At 41.8% G+C, this 21,727-nt stretch overlaps 1 protein-coding gene across 27 annotated transcripts in view; it reads left to right on the top strand.

Annotated features, from left to right (window-relative positions):
- Positions 1-21,727, top strand: part of LCLAT1 (lysocardiolipin acyltransferase 1) — a 176,031-nt gene that overhangs the window by 98,740 nt on the left and 55,564 nt on the right. For 15 of the 27 annotated variants that reach the window (XM_046938748.1, XM_015278085.4, NM_001031039.3 and 12 more), the window contains 2 exons: positions 10,149-10,317; positions 11,392-11,590. The exons of 1 other annotated variant lie outside the window; for it this stretch is intronic. In XM_046938748.1, coding sequence (XP_046794704.1) covers positions 10,153-10,317; positions 11,392-11,590 — 364 coding nt within the window. In that variant the 5' untranslated portion in view covers positions 10,149-10,152. Of the gene's footprint in view, positions 1-1,032; positions 1,155-2,947; positions 3,033-4,062; positions 4,817-6,890; positions 9,347-10,148; positions 10,318-11,391; positions 11,591-21,727 lie in introns of those variants that run through there. 11 more of the 27 variants (XM_040697034.2, XM_046938746.1, XM_046938742.1 and 8 more) reach the window with 6 other exon arrangements.

The following is a 21,727-nucleotide window of genomic DNA, read 5'->3' as shown; positions in this document are numbered from 1 at the left end:
AAGTTCACTTTTTGCAACATGTATTTGTAGCATACATGATAGCTGGAAAAGCAGGAATTATTTGAGCTAATACATTCTGTTTGAAAGCAGAAAGATTTTACTGAGGATGACTGTTAAACAAAGCTCTCACTGGAACCTTCTCCAATCTGGGTACCTTGCTGAAGGCCTGAAGGCTTGCCTTTACACTCCCCCTTTGTTTCCAGAACCAATCTGTTCAGAACAATATGAATTGGTGTGGGTTTTTTGTCATGCTGTTACTGACCTGGTGATGGCTGGTAGTTTCGTTCACAAGTTTGTCTCCTGTTTCTCTTCTGTGTTCTTAACCCAATGAAAAAGTTCTGTCTTGAGTTGAGGATGTATCCTTAGAGCGAAGGAAACGGTGGGTTACTGTTCTGTGAGCAGACTGAGCTAACAGTTGGAAATGGTGGACACAGCAAAGGTTTTAGAGCCTTGGAAATGCAAATTCTTCTGAGTGTGTCCCGGCTCTGTTGCAGCAGATATGAATAACCCTGAAGTGCTTTTACTGTTCTCAGGGGGTAACGTTGGTTCAATTCCAGTGGCAGTTTGGGATCCTCCATGGAACACGCTGCCAGTTTTGTCTTAGACTGTCAGAGAATCATAGAATCGCTAAGGTTGGAAAAGACCCACAGGATCATCCAGTCCAACCAATGACTGGATGAACCAATGTCCTTTCTATTGCTTGCAGTACTTGATTGCTGTTCCCCTGTTGGGGATTTTATTGCTGAACAGCTACTTCTGAAATTATGAACGTCCCTCCCTAAGAATAGCTGTGAACTCAAGTGTTGAGATGCTGTTCCACAGGGAAGATCATTTGATGTAATACTTCGATTGCAACATCTCCAATTACAAAGTGGAACGTTTTTTTGTCAACATTTCTGCGTGGATTTGTTATCTATCAAAATTGGCCAGCTCGGTTATTCCTACAGCAGCCGAACCTGTCAATTATGCTTGATTTTCTGAATATAGTAAAGATGTAAAATTATTTCTTTTCCATCATTTTTTTTCTTTCAGGAAATAGCCATAGCTGTCACTTGATACTCTCTTACAAAGTATTTATAAGTACCTTTGTTGGTGTTCTCATTCAAGCTTTGCTGGCTTCGTGGTTGTCTGGAGCAACAGTGGAAATAGGACAGGTAACTACAGTGAAAAATCATCAGCCTGATTTGATGTCTGTACTCCGAGTGAATTATCTGCTTACAGCATCTAAGGACTGCGCTGCAGAGAATCTCAGCCAGGCTTTTGGCATTTGGAAAGGCACGATTACTTGGAAGAGCAAATTAAATACTCCATTACGTCTTTTATCGAAGGGTAATAGTCAGATTAAGTCTGGGCAAATAAAAGAGATAATAAATGGTAAGGTGCACACCAGCAGTCATATCTTATCGATAATATTTATGGAAATTACCGATTAATTGTTGTGCTTTTTATTTGTGCGTGTTATTGTTGGAGAGAGTCAGGGATGTGGTTTGTGATTGTAATTATCTTTTATTGTCCTCTTCTATATCATTTTATGATGCATTTATTAAATCTCCTGAAGGTTTTTTAAAGGCAGAAACTGAGTAAAAGGGAAATAGTTTTAACAGTCAAGTGCCCATTCCTTCACATATGGTGTTGATCTGTGCCGTATGTGTATGTTCCTTATCATAGAATCGCTAAGGCTGGAAAAGACCCACAGGATCATCCAGTCCAATTCGCCCATCACCAATGGTTCCTGCTAAACCATATCCCTCAACACAACATCCAAATGCTCTTTGAACACCACCAGGGTCGGTGACTCCACCACCTCTCTGGGCAGCCCATTCCAGTGCCTGACCACCCTTTCAGAGAAGTAGTATTTCCTAACGTCCAGCCTGAATCTTCCCCGGCGCAGCTTGAAGCCATTCCCTCTAGTCCTATCACTAGTCACACGAGGGAAGAGGCTGACCCCCAGCTCACTACAACCTCCCTTCAGGTAGTTATAGAGAGCAGTAAGGTCTCCCCTTGAGCCTCCTCTTCTCTAGACTGAACAATCCCAGCTCCTTCAGCTGCTCCTCCTAAGGCCTCCTAAGGGTCTGTGCTCCAGACCCCTCACCAGCTTTGTTGCCCTCCTCTGGACATGCTCCAGGGCCTCGATGTCTTTCTTACACTGAGGGGCCCAAAACTGGACACAGTACTCGAGGTGCGGCCTCACCAGTGCTGAGTACAGGGAGACAATTACTTCCCTGTTCCTGCTGGGAACGCTATTTCTGATACAAGCCAGGATGCCATTGGCCTTCTTGGCCACCTGGGCACACTGCTGGCTCATGTTCAGTCTAGCATCAGTCAACACCCCCAGGTCCATTTCCTCTACACAGTCTTCCAGCCCCTCTGCCCCAAGCCTGTAGCGTTGCCTGGGGTTATTGTGGCCAAAGTGCAGGACCCGGCATTTGGTCTTGTTGAATCCCATCCCATTGGCTACAGCCCAGCTATCTAGCCTATCCAGAAGATCCCTTTGTAGGGCCTTGCTACCCTCAGGCAGATCAACACTTCCAGCCAGCTTGGTGTCATCTGCAAACTTACTGAGGGTGCACTCAATGCCCTCATCCGGGTCATCAATAAAGATATTAAAGAGGACAGGCCCCAGCACCGACCCCTGGGGAACACCACTCGTTACCGGTCGCCAGCTGGATTTAACTCCATTCACCACCACTCTCTGGGTCCGGCCCTCCAGCCAGTTCCTTACCCAGTCAAGAGCATATCTGTCCAAGCCACTCAAAACTTGAGTAAGTTATAGTACTCAAGTTTCGTTTTGAGTTATAGTACTCAAGTACACAAGAGAGGCATGAGAAATAAAATGTAGCTTGTAAATGAACGTGTGGAAACTGATGGGGCTTCTTGTGTGCATCTTATGCGCTACTAATTAGAGTGGATATCTATCCAAATAATAATTCAGCTTTTTCCCCTGTAGCCTGTGTTGTTTCTGAAGCTCTTTTAACTGAGGGACGAGTTAGAAGTCATGTGGTCAGAGATGGGGTGAGTTGGGGATCTGGAAGGTAAGACTGAGTCACAACAGGTAACTGTAAGCAATTTTCTTTTTAAAATAGCACTATATAGGAACTAATTTCTTGCTCTGAGTGCAAGAATTGGTGAAAATTTCCACTCGACTGTTACGAGAAAAACTGTAAAATGCTGAAATAGAAAAGGCAATCTGTTGGGCAGGAGGCATTCTGCTGGGACGCGTCATTTCCATTCCAGCTTCTCTGCCTACCCGGTGGTCTGTCCCTTGGCCCACCTGGGCAGGGGCTGCCGGGACCCCTGTGCTGTTTGCCTTGCAAGCTGAGAAGGGTTTTCTGTCTGCATGCTCTCCTTTCCAGGCAGTTCTGTTTGCGTGTTCACTGGTTTAAGGGTATGAACAAATAGCGTCATTAAGAAGAGCAATTCACTTCACCTAGGTGAAAGGTTTTAAAAACCTATCTTCTGACTTGGAAGTATTTTCCTTTGTGAGAACATTGGAGAAAGACTGTCTATATGAGGTTCTGCTTGATTTTAATTGAAAGTCATGTTTACCTTTTCCACTGGTAATTGACTGAAAAAAAATTAAACTGAATGCCTGGTATTCCTCATTCAGCTCATAAAGACTACCGAACAAGCAATTTTATTGCCCTTGGCTATTGAATGGGATCGTACCAACCAGGAACCACGCAGCATTGTTTTATTTGCCATTTATTTTGGTGGTGTAATAAACCCTGATTTGTTGACCGCGTAATACTAAACACTTGAAAATCGCTCTGGTTATCAGGCAGCTGGCTCTGTCAGGGTCTATTGTGTAATATTGTTTAAGGAGATTGCAGCGAGGTAAGGGTCGGCCTCTTCTCCCACTAGCAGTGATGGGATGGGAGGGAATGGCCTTAAGTTGTGCCAGGGAAGATTCAGGTTGGATATTAGAGAATACTTCTCAGAAAGAGCAGTGATGCAGTGGCATAGCTGCCCAGGGAGGTGGTGGAGTCTCTGCCCCTAGAGGTGTCCAAGGAATATGGAGATGTGGTACTGAGGGACAGTGTCGGGGTGTGGTGGGGATGGGCTGGGGTTGGACTTGGTGGTCTTAGTGGTCTTTTCCAGCCTTAATGATTCTATGATTCTAGTTTAACAATGTAGGCTAAATCTTGGTTTCTTTTGATTGGATTTGGAAGACAACTGAACTGTACAAGAAATTCAGATTGTCCTGAAACTATTCAGGGAATGTGAAGCACCTGGTGAGTCTCTACTACTGTGAAACTTCAAGCTTTAATTTGAGAGGAACCTTCTTGTTTCTAACCAGATAGACTCATGTGCATCTTTTGCACACTTCCAAGCCATAGAAAGAGTTGGGAAGAAAAACTTTAAAAGCCCGATCTCTACAGCAAATTCACAGATCCTATTTGAGGCCTTTTGAAAACATCATAAAAAGCCATAGTTTGTCTGTCTTTCCAGCTGTATCTTGAATAAAATCATAAAGATGGTAAATCAAACCAAAATACGATCACAGGAGGATGCCTCTGCTTTATGTTACTATGCAAAAACTGCATAGAATAGTGAAATCATTTCAACAAAATATTTTAATAAAGATGAGGTTGACAGAAATGCAACTGCTTTGGAATATAATTTATCCCATCATAGCCAAGAATTCTTAGAATTAACTGAAATGTAAAACAAAAATTGTATTTTAAGAATTACTGTTTCCTGTTACCTGGAGACAGAGAGTGTTTTCCTTCTGCTATGGCAACAGGACACACGGAGAGTAGTATCTCGATGACTTGGAGTTCTGCCACAAAACGGATGAAGAGCTCCAAAAGACCCAGTATGTGGATGTTGTCTTTCTGTTTGCAGCTCTGAGCCTGACTCTTAAAATAGTTTTGACCATCTCCCCGCAGCTCTGACACACACGGCCAACAGAGAGTGGCTTTAAAATGCACAGAAGTCTTTATGTATTCCAAATCAAGCCTTAATTACTGCTATAGGAAGACAGAGTTGTCAACAGCAATAAGGAAGTACTTTTGTACTTTGAAAATGCGTGGTTTCTGTTGCTCAGACTTTCCATGTAATCGTTTGATTCATTTCTTGGGTATCTCATCTCTCGAATGAATCAGCTCTGGGTTTTCTGTTTTGAGATTTTCACTTTTGCATTAGGCCATTTGTACAAGTTCTCATTAGGTGCACCTTTCCAGTGTGGCTGCTTTTGCAATCATGTTTTGAAACTCTTGGTGTGTATTTTTGCATTTTTCATTAAATGCTTATGCTAGATTTAGGGTGGGTGATGTGTGTGTATGAGGACACTCTGGTTCCAAGCTAGGTGTGAGATAGGAGTATGATGACTCTGCTCCTGGGTTGGGGCAATTCCAAGCACAAATACAGACTGGGTGGAGAATGGCTTGAGGGAAGCCCTGAGGAGAAGGATTTGGGGGTGTTGGTTGATGAAAGACTCAACATGAGCCAGCAGTGTGCACTCACAGCCCAGGCCAACCGTGTTCTTGGTTACACGAAGAGAAGCGTGACCAGCAGGTCGAGGGAGGTGATTCTGCCCTTCTGCTCTGCTCTTGTGGGACCCCACCTGAAGTACTGTGTCCAATGTTGGGGGTCCGAGAACAAGAAGGGCATGGAGCTGTTGGAGTGGATCCAGAGGAGGGCCATGAAGATGATCAGAGGGCTGGAGCACCTCCCCTCCGGGGACAGGCTGAGAGAGCTGGGGCTCTTCAGCCTGGAGAAGCGAAGGCTCTGGTGGGACTTTATAACATCCTTCCAGTACCTGAAGGGGACCTATAGGAAACCTGGGGAGGGACTTTTTACTAGGGCATGTAGCAACAGGGTGAGGGGAAATGGCTTTGAACTGGAAGAGGGTAGGTCTAGACTAGATATTAGGAAGAAATTCTTCACTATGAAGGTGGTGAGACACTGGAACAGGTTGCCCAGAGAGGTGGTGGATGCTTCCTCCCTGGAGGCATTCAAGGCCAGGCTGGATGGGGCTGTGAGCAGCCTGGTGTGGAGGGAGGTGTGCCTGCCTATAGCAGGGGGTTGGAACTACTTCATCTTAAATGTCCCTTCCAACTCAAACCATTCTATAATACTGACACTTTCCTGCTGAGGATGTCAAATCCAGTTGAGGTCTTCACCCTCTTCACTCCCTGCTGTAAACATACGCAGAGGAGCTCTCTTGCTGACCTCTGTACTAGCACACAGCACACGTGCTGTTGGCAGCCAACATGCCCAGAAGTTTGTGTGATGAATACCTATCCCTGTCTGATGGTTAAAATGAGAATAAATAGAAATGTTTCTCGACTGACACATGTAGTCAGGTGCATTTTTACTCATGTAACCTGTTGTCCAGGCTGTAACTCCAGCATGTGTACCCACAAACAAGAGCAAATGAGTGTGTTAACAATGTCACCTAGTTACTAACATGGTATTGCTGTTTGCTGCATTCAGGAGGCCAGCTGGATGGTTATGCTCTGCTGTTCTTCACCTTAGCATGGGCTTCTTGCTTTGCAGTTCTGCTTGAATTCATTAGGAGCTGTTTTTCTGTTTCTCATGTGCTTGCATGGCATGTGCTTTATTGTAGTGGAAGTTAGTTAAGAGCAAACTCTATCCATTACTCTAGATGAATGCATGTGTGCAAGTGTGAAAGTAATATGTTTTATTTACATAACTAATGAGCAAAATATGGTATGTATTGCACTTCCAAAATGTACCTGCAAGAGATGAATGACAAAAACACGTGGTTTCTCTCTTCTAGCTGTGGGTGTCCCTGTTCATTGCAGGGGAGTTGGACTAGATGATATTTAAAGGTTCCTTCTAACTCAAATGATTCTGTAGTTTCTGTGATCTTCTGTGTGTAGGAATAAGCGTGGCAGTGTTTAGCCCAGTGGGATGCAGTGTAACATACATTTATATACCGTTATAATGAACAAAATGCTGCTGGAGTGCAGGTTAAAGGAGAGAAACTTCAGAACCTCCCCAGGTCTTTACCATAGCTCACATACTTCAATCTTGAAAGAAAAGAAAGTATGTTTACAAGACAGTCTTTTATATAAAATACAGAAAGGATTTTTCTTAAATATTTGGCTCCGTGCTATAATTTGAGGGAAGGACTAATGTAAACTGAAAAGCTCAGCCTGCAAGCAAGTGACCTAGATTGCTTTCGAGAAGAGTTTGGGAGGATGGCAGAGCAGTGTCTTCTCTTAGGAAAGCTGTGGGTACCTGGGTGCTGCTCAGCAGTGTCCTGGGGCAGCGGTGCCGGACAGATGTGTGCATGCCCGCTGTGCTGAGCGGTGGCTCTGAGCAGCCTCCATTAGAGCCATTGCAGCTGGCCAAAGCTGACCAAGTGCTGTGCTCGTGCTGCTGGTGGGTTGGAAAGCCGTTTCCAGTTGTTTTGCTGTGTTTGTTCGTCAAAAAGTGCACGTGCCCGATTAGATCCATGACATTGAATTTTAATGCTATCTATTCCCTTTTGCAGGCCTCAAGTCTTGGTGCGTTAGGAAGAGTGTTTCTAGTCCTGCTGCAATTAGTGCTTTCCTCTGCCTTCCACTATTTCTTTTATTTTCTGGGTTTATTTTGTTTATTTCAGTCTTCCCTTTCACAGGGTTGCTGTACCACGTACAAGAACACATGTAGAGCAGTCGGTGCAGTGCTCTTCAAGGCTCCTTTGATACGTTAAAATAGATCCTACTTAGTGTGTGCAGCTGTGACCGGCTGGTTCTTCGTGCCTTGCTTTTTGCAACACAGAGAAGACTGTGCACTCCAGAATGTAAACTGTGTGTAGTTTTTTAAACAAATTCAAATCCTACTCTTTTCAAAATCTTTCTGATACAGCTATCAGTAGTTAATGTTTAGTGCTACTCTTCTTGCCATGCTGTAGAAGTCAGGTTCAGCACACCTTTCTGTCTCCTTCAAACACTGACAAATTTATATGGTCTGTGCTCTCAGCCTTCCTCCAAAAATGCACGTGGTGAAGGTGTTTAAGCATAAAATTATCCCCAAACGCTGTTACTTTTTTGTGAGCTATCAGTATCAAGTAGAAGAAGCAGGTTTCTGTGCTAGCAACTATTGGGTTGCGATTTTTGACTTTGGAATACTTTGCTGTGGAAACAATATTGCTATGGACGTTGCACAAAACACACTTGAGATAAATCATGTATGTTAGAGTACACAAGTCTTAATGGATTACTTTTCCATTGCTGATTTTCAGTTAAGAACACCAGCTTCCTGTTTTTCTTCTTCTGAAGTCCTGTCCATCTGAGCTCTTACAGTCTCTAAAATAGCCTGTCAAAACAAGAGTTCAGTGAAGTGACTGGAAAGTGACTTCTACTTAACCTTTCATTTTTATAAACAATTGGCTGAGCCATAAATAGTTGAAAACAGCCTATATTTAGGCCCTAATTTAAAGAACTGATATTTCCACATTTGCTTTGTCATAACTGGTAGTAGTTGCTAAATTATGAAAGCTCATAGCTATTACAGCTGCTTGGAGAATTGCTGCATGTTCTGCCATAATGCATTCAGAAGCTCTATGCATTGTACATTTATAATAAGGCAGTCTAGCTGCTAGCATAGGCACCGAATTACTTCAGGTCTCAATGACTGTCTTAAGCAAAGGCTGTTGAGTTTTTGGAAAATAACTGAGAAGGACAGTGGAAGTACAGCAGACTTCAAAAAGTCACAAACGCACTAAGAGTGAGCCGGGAGACTGCAGATGCTGCTTGACTGCTCTGCTGTGATGGAAAGGAAAATCTTGTTCAAAATGACTGATCAGTCATACAAGGTTCAAATAGTTTCTGAAGGAGGTCAGAGATTGACCTTGCTTAGACAGGAAGGAAAACTTCTGTTATTATGGGCTTAGCAAGAAGAAAGAAGATGGAGAAGTAAAAAAGCAAAGTTCCTTATCTTCAGAAATTGCTAATGTTTATACTTCACTAATGTCAAATATCTCATTGGTTCGTACTGGGGAACTATACCGTACGGCATCCTTGTTAGTGATGCCAACAGTGGGACTGGGTGCACCCTCAGCAGGTTTGCTGACAGCACCAAGCTTTGTGGTGTAGTCATCACAACAGAGAGAAGGGACGCCATCTGGAGGGACCTGGCCAGACTGGAGAGGTGGGCCTGTATTAGCTTCATGAAGTCCAGCTAAGCCAAGTGCTACACCTAGCTCAGGGCTACCCCAAACACAAATACAGGCTGGATGGAGAATGAATTGAGAACATCTTGGAGGAGATGGGAGTTGGAGGTGTTTGTTGATGAAAAATGGAACATGGGCCGGCAGTGTGCGCTTGCAGCTCAGAAAGCCAGCTGTATCCTGGACTGCATCAAAAGAAGCGTGGCCAGCAGAGTGAGAGAGGTGATTGTCCCCCTCTACTCCATTCCCTTGGGGCCCGACCTGCAGCACTGTGTTCAGCTCTTGGGGCTCCAATGAAGGAAGGACTTAGAACAGTTGGAACAGAGGCTACAAAGATGATCAAAGAGCTGGAGTGTCTGTCTCGTGAAGAAAGGCTGAGGGAGCTGGCTTGTTCTGCCTGGAGAAGACTCTGGGGAGCCCTCATTGTGGGCCTTCTGTACTTGAGGGAAACTTAGGAGTAGCAGGAGGACCGACTTTTTGCATGGTCTGATAGTGATAGGATAAGGGAGAATGGTGTCGAGCCAAAAGGGAAGGTTTAGATTGGATGTTAGGTGGAAATTATTAGAGGGTGCTGGTTGCCCAGAGAGCAGGAGGTGCCAAAGACCAGGCTGGATGGGCCCTGGTGGGGGTTAGACCTGCCTAGAGCAGGGATAGGGGCTGGGTGGGCTTCAAGGACTCTTCCAAGCTAAACTATTCCGCAGTAAGATATCATCTTCTGTGCCTTCCCGTGTTAAAAATAGCCTTCTTACGATTTCAGAATTGAACTGCATACTGTAGTAAGTGGTTGTTGTAGCTGGTACTTTTTGACCCCTATCTTAGTGCATCTTACAGATTACTGTGTTTATGTAGTTGTTCTCCAAAAGCTACTTGTGAGGCAGAACACTTTGTTTGCTTTTACCCTCATTTCGTGTTGTTAGCTATTAAAAGAAGGAGGAATACTGCCTCAAACTGAACCTACGGGTCTGAAGAGTTATATAATCGCTTTGCCTTTTCTCTCTAACATAATGCCGACCTTCTTTTTCAGAGCCATGGTGTCATGGAAAGGAATATACTTCGTAGTTGCACTGTTTTTGGGAAGTTTTTTTGGAAGTATTTTCATGCTCGGTCCTTTTCTACCTTTGATGTTTATCTCCCCGGCCTGGTATCGCTGGATCACCGACCGCATTGTGGCCACGTGGCTCACGCTTCCAGTGGTAAGTTACAGCATGAACCAAGTTCTGAACAACTGTTCATTTTGCTTACTAATGCTTTTTTTTTTTTTAATAATTCTTTTTAAAACAGACCACAACTTTCTTAACAATCTATGAAAGGTAATACTTTAGCTCAGTGAATGTTGGCTGTATTCCTGCCTACAGTCCCTCTCTTCTACAGCTTAATGTATAGATAAATTGCCACTGTGTGTTGATTGTCCTCTTGAAAAGGCCTTCCACTGTCAAATGCTGATCTGAGAAGGGTGGGTGAAACACTAACAAGCAAAAGGTTCTTTTAAATTGCAGAGATTCCTAAATGACTCCTCTTGTAAACTTCTGCTTCCAACTGTGCTCCAGGTATCTAGTTACAGAAATTATTTACTGTCTGGTACGCCGTTGCTCCCCTTCACTGTTCTCTTACTTAATCCTCATAGAATTTAGTTCATCTGGTTGTATTATAGACAAATGGTCTCGGGTCAGAAAGAAGAAATTCCCCTAGAAATAAAGTTGTCCTCACATTGCATCAACTTTGTAGCTGGGGGTCTCTTCTTTAAACTCTTCCTGTGGAAAGGTGATATGCATAGAGTCTCTCTCTTCATCTGTCCTCCAGAAATCAAGGGACTTTGTTCCTCTGCCTTTTAAGATTTGTTTTTCTGAGGTAAGATACTATATTGATGCTCAGAAATGCATATCTTGTGACATAAATGAAGGTTTGTGGGTTTTTTTTCTGTTTCTGTTCAGTGTGTTTTGAAGGGTTGCGAGGTGCTTCATCTTCTAAAATGTTGCCCTTTTCTCCTTTACTAAATGCGATGAAATTAGGAGGTAAGCATCAATTATCAGTGAAGAGAATATAGGGACTGTTATTCTTACTGTGATGAAATATAGCTGAGTACTGATAGTGTCACAAGCTTGATCCTTGTTGACAAGCTGTTTTTTTTAATTAGGAAACAGATTTGCTTACCAGTGATAGCGCGTGTAAACAAATGAAGTGATGTCACTGAGATTAATTTGCATTGATGACAGACTGTTGCTTTTCTTTTGTGAGTAAAGTCATAAAATTAGGTGTATTATTTGTAGGCTTTGCTGGAAATGGTGTTTGGTGCCAAGGTGGTTGTCACCGGTGATGGATTTATCCCTGGAGAAAGAAGTGTCATTATCATGAACCATCGCACACGAATGGACTGGATGTTCCTGTGGAACTGCCTGCTGCGATACAGCTACCTCAGACTTGAAAAAATCTGTCTCAAATCCAGTCTCAAAAGCATTCCAGGATTTGGTAGGTCACTAAATCCTTTAATTGGAAGGGAAGATCTGTTCAGAAATTCCTTTGCACAGCATGCTTAGGCATTTATTTGTAAAAATATTGCTACTTCACTTACTGAAAGTGAATTTCAAATTGTAAATTTGATAATTTCAGAATTATGAGAAAAGATTTCAAAATTCTATTCAATGTCTTTTCAACACTTTGGCTTTGGTGGTATATCATCCCATACTGCACATGCTCTCACTAGTCTTCTTTCTTCATTATCCAGTTTATACTATTGAGGAGATTAGAAAATAGAAAGGGAAAACCCCACAGGCAACTGCAAAGTTGATACTAATTTCAATAGCTGTAATTTTAAAATGAACTTGGTTGCCCAACATATGCTGTGCAGGACATGAAATAATCAGTATTTATAGTGGCATAGGATCAGAACGGATCTGAGTTGCACATATTCAGAGAAACCATTTTAGATATGCCAAAAATTGCTGCCTAAATGGTTTCTGAACAAATCTACAGACTTATCTGAAATAAAAGCATCCCTTTTGTATTTTATTTATCTCTTAGATTTATTTGCTGTTTTATACAAAACCAGCTTGGGCAGGACATGCGTCAACTTTATGATGTTGAAAGAACAACCTTATTTATGGTTCCCTTTTGTCAGGCCATTTATCTGAACAGATAATTCTGGCAGGATTCCATAAGGAGGAACTCTCATACTGTTATGCTGATACTGCATTCACTTGCTGGGTATTTAGTCCTAAGTAAGAGCTGCAACTGGGTAGCCTACTTTGTTTTCCTAATATTCAAGCATGGTCAGTTTTACTTGACAAAAGACATCGCCTCTAGCATTACAGGAAATGAGAAAATATGTATTTAGATAAATGTTTTCATAACGCAGTGGAGATGTTTTGAAGTCTTGGAATCGGCTGCATATGCAACTTTTAAAAGAAATGCTGGGAGATGGAATCCAGGATAACACTGTGCAAGTTTGATAGATTAATCTCTTCAAAAGAAGCGTGTTTTTCTATTTTTTTCTGTAACTAAGCATGTGTGTGCCTGCTTAGTATTGAAATGCCTTTAATCAAATTTGAAGGTCAGCTCCAGAGTCTGGGATGTTATGTATGCCTGGCAAAATTTGGCTCCTGAAAATGCATCAAGTTGCTCAGAAGTTTTTCAGTCCTCAGTACATAAACTTAACATATCTAAGAGATGTGATGAATGAGCTCTGACAAACACAGTTGCGGTAGATCAGTGTTACCTGCTCACAATAACATCTTTGTTCAAAGTCTGACTTAGGTGCTTAAGCCACTAGTGGCATTCTGGGTTTGTACTCCGTGTTGTTAACTGCGATGGTTGAGGTGGCACAAACAGATACTTCTGTTGTTCTTGTTATGGGATGACAGTTTCTGGCAGTAGAGTGGATGCCTGCATCTGTAGCGTTATGAACCTCTAGTTATGTGTCAAGTCCCTAGATATCCTCTGCAGTGTATGTGCTTTGAGTAATTTTGATTGCAGTGTTGAGTTTTTTAGCTTAATTTTTAGTAAACTATTAATCTCATTTATCACAGGAGGAAATTCAGCCAACCCACATCCTTTACTCAAGCCATAATTTGATAGTCTAAGTCATGAATGATAAGCATCTATTCAATTGCAGTATATCTAAAAAGAGGCCTTAGAAATTCAAGTCTCCCTGTTCAGTCAGCCTGTATTTTGGGTAGCAGATTCTTACAAAAATGAAGAATTCCCAATAGAGGGCAACTGGAACGTGAGACTCTTGGATTAAATGAAGTTTGACAAAAGAAGATTTCATCATGAAATGATGTTTGGGGTGGACGTTGATGCAGAAGACGGTGTCCATAAAGGACAACCCTGCATCAGTAAAAGTAGAGTTTCTCCTACTTACCTCTAACGGCACTGCAGTGTTATGTGATAGACCTTCAGTAGGCGTTCATCAGGTGTTGTTGTTTGTTGAAGTGTGTTCTGTGGTTTTTACATAAACATTTTGCTCATTCTATAAGTTTTAAGGCCAGAACGTAGCTTGAAAACCAACTGGACACTTTCAGTGCATTGCAGCTATGATTCGTACGTTAGGTATTGATCAGTAAGGTATGTATGACGTTATGCTACTCCGAGTGGTGTATACAATAGGTAAAGCAAGGCTGTGTGAGTGGAAATAGATCCAGAGTCCTTTTCACCTCCTTTGTAGGTGAAAAGTGTAAAGGTACCGTATTTAATAAGCCTCTATTACAAGTAGGCAATTATTTCCAGTTAGTTATAATTAAAATCAGAAGAGAGAGTATTTCAAGGAGAAGCATCGAGTCACTTATCTACTTGTTAAGTTATTAATTCTTTGCATTCCAATATATCCCAAAACTTTAACTTGATTAAATGTGAGCCTTAAATAAAGAAACTCAGCAGAAAAACAGATGGTCCTTTCTTCCTGGAACTGTACCTTTGGCTTGATGAATTGTGTGCAGTAAAGTTTTTGAAAAGTGGTATTAAATTTCAGAAACATTCTTGCAGCATTTCAGTACAACTTGCCCAGGCTGGAGTCTCAGGAGATCACTGCTCTGCTCTGAGCTGTTGCTGCAGTTTCTCATATGACATCATCAGCAATTACTGACATATTCTGCAATGTCAGTTTTCAAGGAGAATTTCTAATAGCACTGTCAGTTTCCTGCACAGCTGACAAGATAGGACTTTTCTACGATTATAGATACACGCAATTTATATTTTCCATTAAAAAAAGAATAGCAGAGGAAGTGATAGAGGTTGTGATGCTCTTGTGTTCAACATACGCTATGGAATACATAATGTCCAGGTAGGTACCAAGGAGCATATACAGTAATGTCAGATGACCAGGTAATGACTAAGTGATGAGTTAGTTGCATCCTTTTGTATTTTCTAATAGTTTCATTTGTGCAAGTCTTGATTTGATATGAATTTCAAAGGAACTAGAGATGTATTTCAGTGATTGGCAATTTGGATGTGCTCACTGTTCTAACCAGGGTTTTTAACTCTTGGTGGGCTTGCAGTAATACATCGATTTTAGTGCCTAAATGTGCCCCAGCATTTGTCCAACAAAAATCAATTAGTTTTTTCATTAAATTTGGTCGCTCTCAGATAAATGGGTGGAAAAATGAGAGGGTAACTAGAGGTAATGTAACAATTCATGGCTGCTGTGTGAGACAGTGTTCGTCCTGGTTTTGCTTAACAGAATGGAAAAGATAATATGGTGCCTGAATGCACAAATGTAAAGTATGAAGGTGCTTTAACCTTGATGGTTTAACCTGACCATTGATGGACAGATCTGGAAGACTTACCATTTTAAGAAATGTTCACTGAGACTGCTAAGGCAGCAAGCTAAACCTGGAGTGCACTGGGGCAGAAAGGTCAAAGTGATAAAGGAAAAAAAAACAACCAACAAAATAGACAAAACTGGCAAACCCACAGTAGTTAGGATCAGAGTTAAGTGACTAACTCTGCCCAGATCTTCATCTCTGTACGCAAGTAATTGCATGACTAATATTGCTCTTACACAGACTGTAGGATGGAGCTTTTTGGTTATTTACCACTTGTCTTTTCACTCAAGTTTGTAACTCTCAGAGGCTCAAGTTAGATTTGGCCCTTGTTTTGTTAAGTACCAGGGGAGAAGAGGATTGGTGATCTGTTTCAGCACTAGGCTTAGCCTCACCAGTATTCTACTTCACGTCTGCAGATCGATTATAGCTGTCCATGTGTGTGAGCTTAGCCTGAAGCAAATTCAAAGTAATTTGAGCCATCTTAGTTTTCAACGAAGCAGGACAAAACAGCTCCAATTATCCTGGCTTTGCCATGGGCTAAGAGCATACATACAGTCAGTTGTGATGGATCAGCTATCTTGAAGTAAAATATTGGTGTAGCTAAGCTTAGAAAAAGCACTTAACCGAAGTACGGTTACAGCAGAACACTGCAGGGAATCTGTATGCATTTGTATTGGCACCAAAGTGCTTGTGCTACTTGCAGCTGCTTCTGTAGGTGAGATTGTAAATACTTCAGCATAAAGTGTCTTTGTTCAGATTGCAGTGGATTGGCATTCAAATTCTTATCAATAGAGCGTACTGGTTTTAAAAATTAAAACTATAACCTATTGAACTTTCTAGTATAGCTCATTTTTCAGATATCTTTGTTATGATAACGTAGGGTGAAATTAGAGTTGTGACATTTTGTCTTGTGGCAATTCAATTATGAGCTGCCAGACTTAATTACTTTCTAGTTTTTATCCTAGGTGATTTTGAAAGTGGAAGTTAGAGAGTATGCTCTCTAATGGAAAGCACAGTTATTATTCAAGGGTGTGTGTGGCAATGGGAGATCCTCTTGCATTCCTCTAGAAATGCCTGCAACCTCTACTCCCTTTTCTTCTCTGAAGTGACTGGATACCAATGCATGCAGCAGAGGGAATAAGCAGGAAGAATGAGAGATGGTGTGCAGCTGGAGGATCATGATCTCATTGCAGTCACGGAGACATGGCAGGACATGGTAGTGGAGCTGCTCTTTATGATGACCTGCTGGAGATGAGCTCTGTGGAGAAAGATCTGGGAGGCGTGGTGGACAACAGGCTGGCCACGGGCAGCAGTGTGCCCTGGTGGCCAAGAAGGCCCATGGAATCCTGGGGTGTGTTAAAAAAGAGCGTGGCCAGCAGGTTGAGGGAGGTGATCCTGCTCATCTGCACTGCCCTGGTGAGGCTACATCTGGAGTACTGTGTCCACTTCTGGTCTCCCCAGGTCAAGAAAGACAGGGAATTCTAGAGAAAGTCTGGTGGAGGGCCACAAAGATGGTTAGGGGCCTGGAGCATCTCCCTTATGAGGAAAGCCTGAGAGACCTGGGTCTGTTCAGCCTGGAAATGACAGGGAGGACATCTTATAAATGCTTATAAATACTTAATGGGCAGGAGTCAAGCAAACGGGGCCAGGCTCATTTCAGCAGTGCCCAGTGACAGGGCAGTGGGCACAGACTGGAACAGAGGAAGTTCCATGTGAACACGAGGAAACACTTCTTTCCTGTGAGGGTGACAGAGCTCTGGAACAGGCTGTCCAGAGAGGCCGCGGAGTCCCCTTCTCTGAGAATACTCAAAACCTGCCTGGATACTTTCCTTTGCAACCTGCTGTAGGGAGCTGCTGTAGCAGAGGTTGGACTTGATAATCTCCAGAGGTCCCTGCCAAGCCCTACGATTCTATGATTTATTCACAAAAAAAGGCAAATGTGGAAGACTTTCTTGAAAAAGCAGCGTTAAGAGTGAGGGAACGATTCTACCTGGTAGCAAAAATGTAACTTCATTTGCTTGCAACTCTGCATGCCTTTTGTTTTCGTGTAGGAGGAAAAAAGTCTTAGGTGCCCTCTCCCCAGTTTGATCTAGTTCTTACTGGATTACTCAGGGAACAAATCATAGGAATATTTTCAGATGCATGCAACAGAAATTCTCCCAACTCTATCAGGAAAAATATATGCTGTTCTATTTCCATTAAAGCTTTCCTTATCCTTTATCTATAATAAAAATTCCAGTCTCTGTCTGCCACCTTTGCCACTCCCAGACAAACATCAAAAGGGTGAGATCAGATTATAACCTTTCTCATTCTCTCCACTGTACAAATGGCAGTTAGTGAAGAGAGTGTTTACTTTGTCTGAGCTCACCTAATAAATACAGCACGATTTGCACGGCCTGTTTTCCCAATTTACATTCCTTTGCTGTTATCACTAGGTTATGCTGCTGCTGCACCTGTATGGATCATCTCCTCAAGCCCAGTTACTTGGGGGTACAGGGTAAGGTCTTTCTCTGCCCATCGTTTCCCAGCTTGGCTGGTTCTACCCTCACCTGGCAGCACCAGACACCAGCCTGACCGAGAATATGGGTTGAGAAGGCTCACCTTTGTGGGACCACAATGCAGAGATGCAGCTTGAGAAGTTAATTATGCCTTCTTCTGCTTTCTGGTTAGGCAGCCAGTACTTCCTGTAGTCTTTACTTTTATATTCTTCCCATAAGGAAGTAGAGCATCTGAAGAAGATGCCAGCCAATGGAAAAGGTATTGAATTGTGAAGAGGAAAATGTATCTCATCCTTTTGAATACGTAAGTTTTCATGCACTATTTCACTGGATTGCTGTATTTTTATAAAACCTTAGAAGAAGCAGCCTTTCTGCCATTCCAGATGCTAACCCTTTGCTTTAGCTGCAAATAATGTTATGTTATTATGACTTCATACAGAACATCAAATCAAATTTTAAATGTTATTTTAAGATAGATGTTGTAACCGAATAGGTTTAATGTTCCTTAACAGTAGCTAAAGCATTTTAGTGCAAAGATCATTTGAAAGTAGCACTAATATAGTAGTTATCTGATTGTCCATATTAAGTAAAAATAATACAATTTAGCAAAAATAGAAGGAATGTTTGAGTATTAAGTGTCCAAATAGGATATTTCTGAACCATGATTAAGGGACTGAATGTTGAAAGAAGCCTTTGTATAAGTATACTGTGCATCTATTTGGATCCTGTCTTTTAATTGTCTTACAATTCTGTGTTTCTGGCATCACCAGTTGTTCACTCAATTGTATAAGTAAGAAAAAAAGGTTTGTTTCACATGCATTGTAGTAGATTGCTTATTGGTCCAAGTGATTAGTAGGCTATGGAGTAAATACATGTGTAAAATCTGAATGTGACTACAAAAATAACCAAGAAACCAGATATAGATTAAAGTAATATACAGAATCCGAAAGGGCAAGGTAATAGTGAAAGCATGCCAGTGTTAAAGAGACACTTGAACACAACTGAATCAGCTTTTTCACTGTGGAGCTGGGAGTGCTATCGTGAACGGATATCCACGAGTTTTATCTCTTAGCTAGTTTTATAGTTCTAATTTGCTCAAAGAATGCACCAAATCAGATGGTAGTCCAATTCACACCCCTATTAACTATATTATTGTTAATGAGCGTTGTTAAAAACAATTGCAAGGAGTGGAAATTGTGCATTACGAGGTTATTTCAAGAAGCATTTCTTTAATTACTTTCCTAGTTTATGCACTTAAACCACTATGTGAAAAAAATCCTTTGTTTTTTAATTTGCTTTAGCTCAGCTATTAGACGTAAAACTATCCAGAAAAATGCAGTAAAATGAATGAGTCTGACTGAACTTCCAGAAATCTGTTCAGCACCCTATAAAGATCAAAAGTTAACCTTGTGTATATATAATAGCGCTCACCCTGTCTTCCAGTGTAATTTGCTGTGTGCTGCCATCTTTTCAATACCTACAGATCTGTAAAATAAGGAGTACTTGGAATTGCATGGTAGTTGCCTTGTGTTTTATGCAGTGAAACACCTGGAGTAACAAACTCTGATTGGACCCTGGGATTTGTATGCAGCATGATCACGAGCTTCCAAGTGATTTCTCTTACTAAGCCTAGACATGTGGTTCACTGTTATGTCAGAAGCCCTGAGCAAGGCTATGTCCCTGTTGAATATACTCACTGAATAATGCTTTTGTTTGACCAAGAGAACTTTCGATATGAAAAGCAGTGAAAAATGTGATGGAAGAAAAGAGGGAAGATGAATGGGCATAGTGAGGAGACTCCATATTTAGGCCTTACACTTTCCTGCTTATTTGTATAGTTCTGAATCATTTATTGAATTTGTGTGTGTGTGGCTTAGTTTAGCAGTTACTCTGCTGTAGGAAATACATGGATACTATTGCTGGTTACCGTGAAGTGCATTGGAAATGTTATTACACCAATGTACTCAGCATGAGGAACATGCAAGAGCAGCTAGAAGTCTTGGCTCAGTGCCACAGCTACTACATCCTTGGCGTAAGTGAAACCTACTGGGAAGAGTCCTGTGACTGGGGTGTCAGGATGGATGATTGTGGTTGATGGCAAGTTGAATGTGAGCCAGCAGTGTCCCCTGGCAGACCAAAGGTTTGGGGGAAATAGAAGTGTAGAGTCTTAGAATAAAAAAAGATTCATAGTCGCTACTAGCATTGTTAATACAGTGCTGCAAGCACTCAACCTTTATAAGCCATAATTTGCTTTATCCCCAAGGTAGTAAGGAAACTCTTTAGGTACATCGTACTTCTCTTGTTCAGAGATTTGAAGGTGCATCTTCTGTTTTTCTTTCAGCAAAAAACAACAACTCATTTAAATGTCACTGTGGCTAGGTATTCTAGCTAGTGAAACTTTTGTGTTGCTAAGCATTTTGCAGATTTCATTAAGAGATGTACTTTTGTATGCTTTTCCAAGCTGTACTGGTTATCGTAAATGTTGGATGTTACAAGATGTTTTCCTAATCCAACATTTCTCCAAAATCTGCAAACAGAAAGAGAATGGTTTCTCCCCGTTCAAGTAAATGCTGCCTTTGGTTGGAAAATTCCTGTTGCCCAACACCTTCTGGATGACCAAAACCACTGTGCAAACAAGCACAGTGTAATTACTTTCGTCAGACAATATCTTGTCCTAAACTTAATCAGTTGAGCAGCATCTCTCCCTGCAGGCAGCACACGAGAAGGTACTTCTTTCTGCTTATTTTCAAATCCTGCTTATTGGCAAAAGCTTTTCCTTTGCTCAGTGCTATATTGGATTCTTCCACCTTCCTTTGTGCTCCCATTTGGACCTCACATCATGTCTCAGACTGGTTATGCGTTGTTTTTCCAGCAGCACGATGCAGACAGACTGTGGCATGGAAATCAAAGCAGGAGCCTGTTTTCATTCTGTTTTAAAGGCGTATGTCTGCCAGCTTGTGCCACCTTTCCTCTCTCTCTTGAATCTAGTAGAATGGTGAGCCATGCAAACAGCAGACATCACCATCACCGTTGAATGGACCAGGACTTTGAAGGCCGGAATTCACATTCATGTCACGCTCCACTGGAGGCTTTAGTGCTGAACAAATGTGGAAGCTTGTTCAACTTTCATAGAAGTCAAAATAGTTTGGCTCAGTGTGCTGTGCTGGAGGAAGCAGGGAGGGAAACCAGGATCCCTTGCTATCTGCCATCTGACTGTTAGATAATCTGTTCTTATTGGAGCAGTCAGGGCTGTTTTATCTAATTAGATGCACATTTAAATATAGGAAAAAACCTTCTAGAACACTGGATGTTATATTTATGTTATGAAATCAAACCTTTGGTTATTTGTAAAGACTAGATGCCTCCCAACTCATTTCTGTCTTTCATCCTCCTCCCTGACACTCATTATATTTCTGCCTGTTTAATTTTTCAAGGCCTATGTATAACATCACCACTTAGGATACGGATGAGAAACTGTTGGTTATCTTCTGCTTTTAAGGGATTTTAAGGAAGTAAAATACAAGTCACCCAAGCAGCTTTCTTGTTAACTACAAGTGTTTTGCAATTTGATGTTCTTGATGATGTCAAAGAAGGATCACTGGAAAGAGTTCATTATGGAAGCTTCCGTGTAATTAAAAGCCTTGTGCTCCTTGCAGAGATCCAAGGGAGAGGATGGAATCTGACAGTATTTTTTTCCATGCTCCCTCTCTGTTGTGGACCAAAATCACACATGCTGAGGAGTTGCTGACCTGGGACAATATCAGCATGCTTCCCAACTGATCGCTTATTCTGTTTCTTGCTTCCCTTCCTTCCACCTGCAGGCTGTGCTGCAATGAGAACTTGAGGACTAAGTTATTTAGGCCTGTTGTGTGATACCAAACAATAAAATGGCGTAGCACAGTACAGTTTTTGCATAAAGTAGTTCAATGGAAGTGACTTGAGTACATAAAACATACAAAAAGTTCAGACAGTGTGATAAGAGTGAGTGGAAAATACCAGAATGGCTGTAGAGCATTCCTGTATGGACAGGTACTTACAGACATGGGCTCACAGTATGTGCAGAGATGCACATCAGATTTGGTGGTAAACACACTGGTTTGTATACAAAGGCTTTTTAATGAGTGCAGTGTAGAAATTTGCCGGGATTTGCTCAGACTGCATCCCAAGCATTTCCTTTCTTACTTCGCATAACCCTTTCCAGGATTCAGCTATCAGGATATCGTTCATAATCTGAGTATCTGAGACTCATTAGATCCAGATTGCAGAAGGCACGTTAGCTGTGTGGGCTCCATCTGCTTAGCTGAGTTTAGGTAAAATGTTGCGTCTGACACAATCCGTACAATATTTTG

The sequence above is a fragment of the Gallus gallus genome, chromosome 3 (assembly GCF_016699485.2).
Source record: "Gallus gallus isolate bGalGal1 chromosome 3, bGalGal1.mat.broiler.GRCg7b, whole genome shotgun sequence".
NCBI lineage: Eukaryota > Metazoa > Chordata > Aves > Galliformes > Phasianidae > Gallus > Gallus gallus.
The sequence above is the reverse complement of the archived record's forward strand: the minus strand, read 5'-3'. Positions and strand labels throughout refer to the sequence as shown.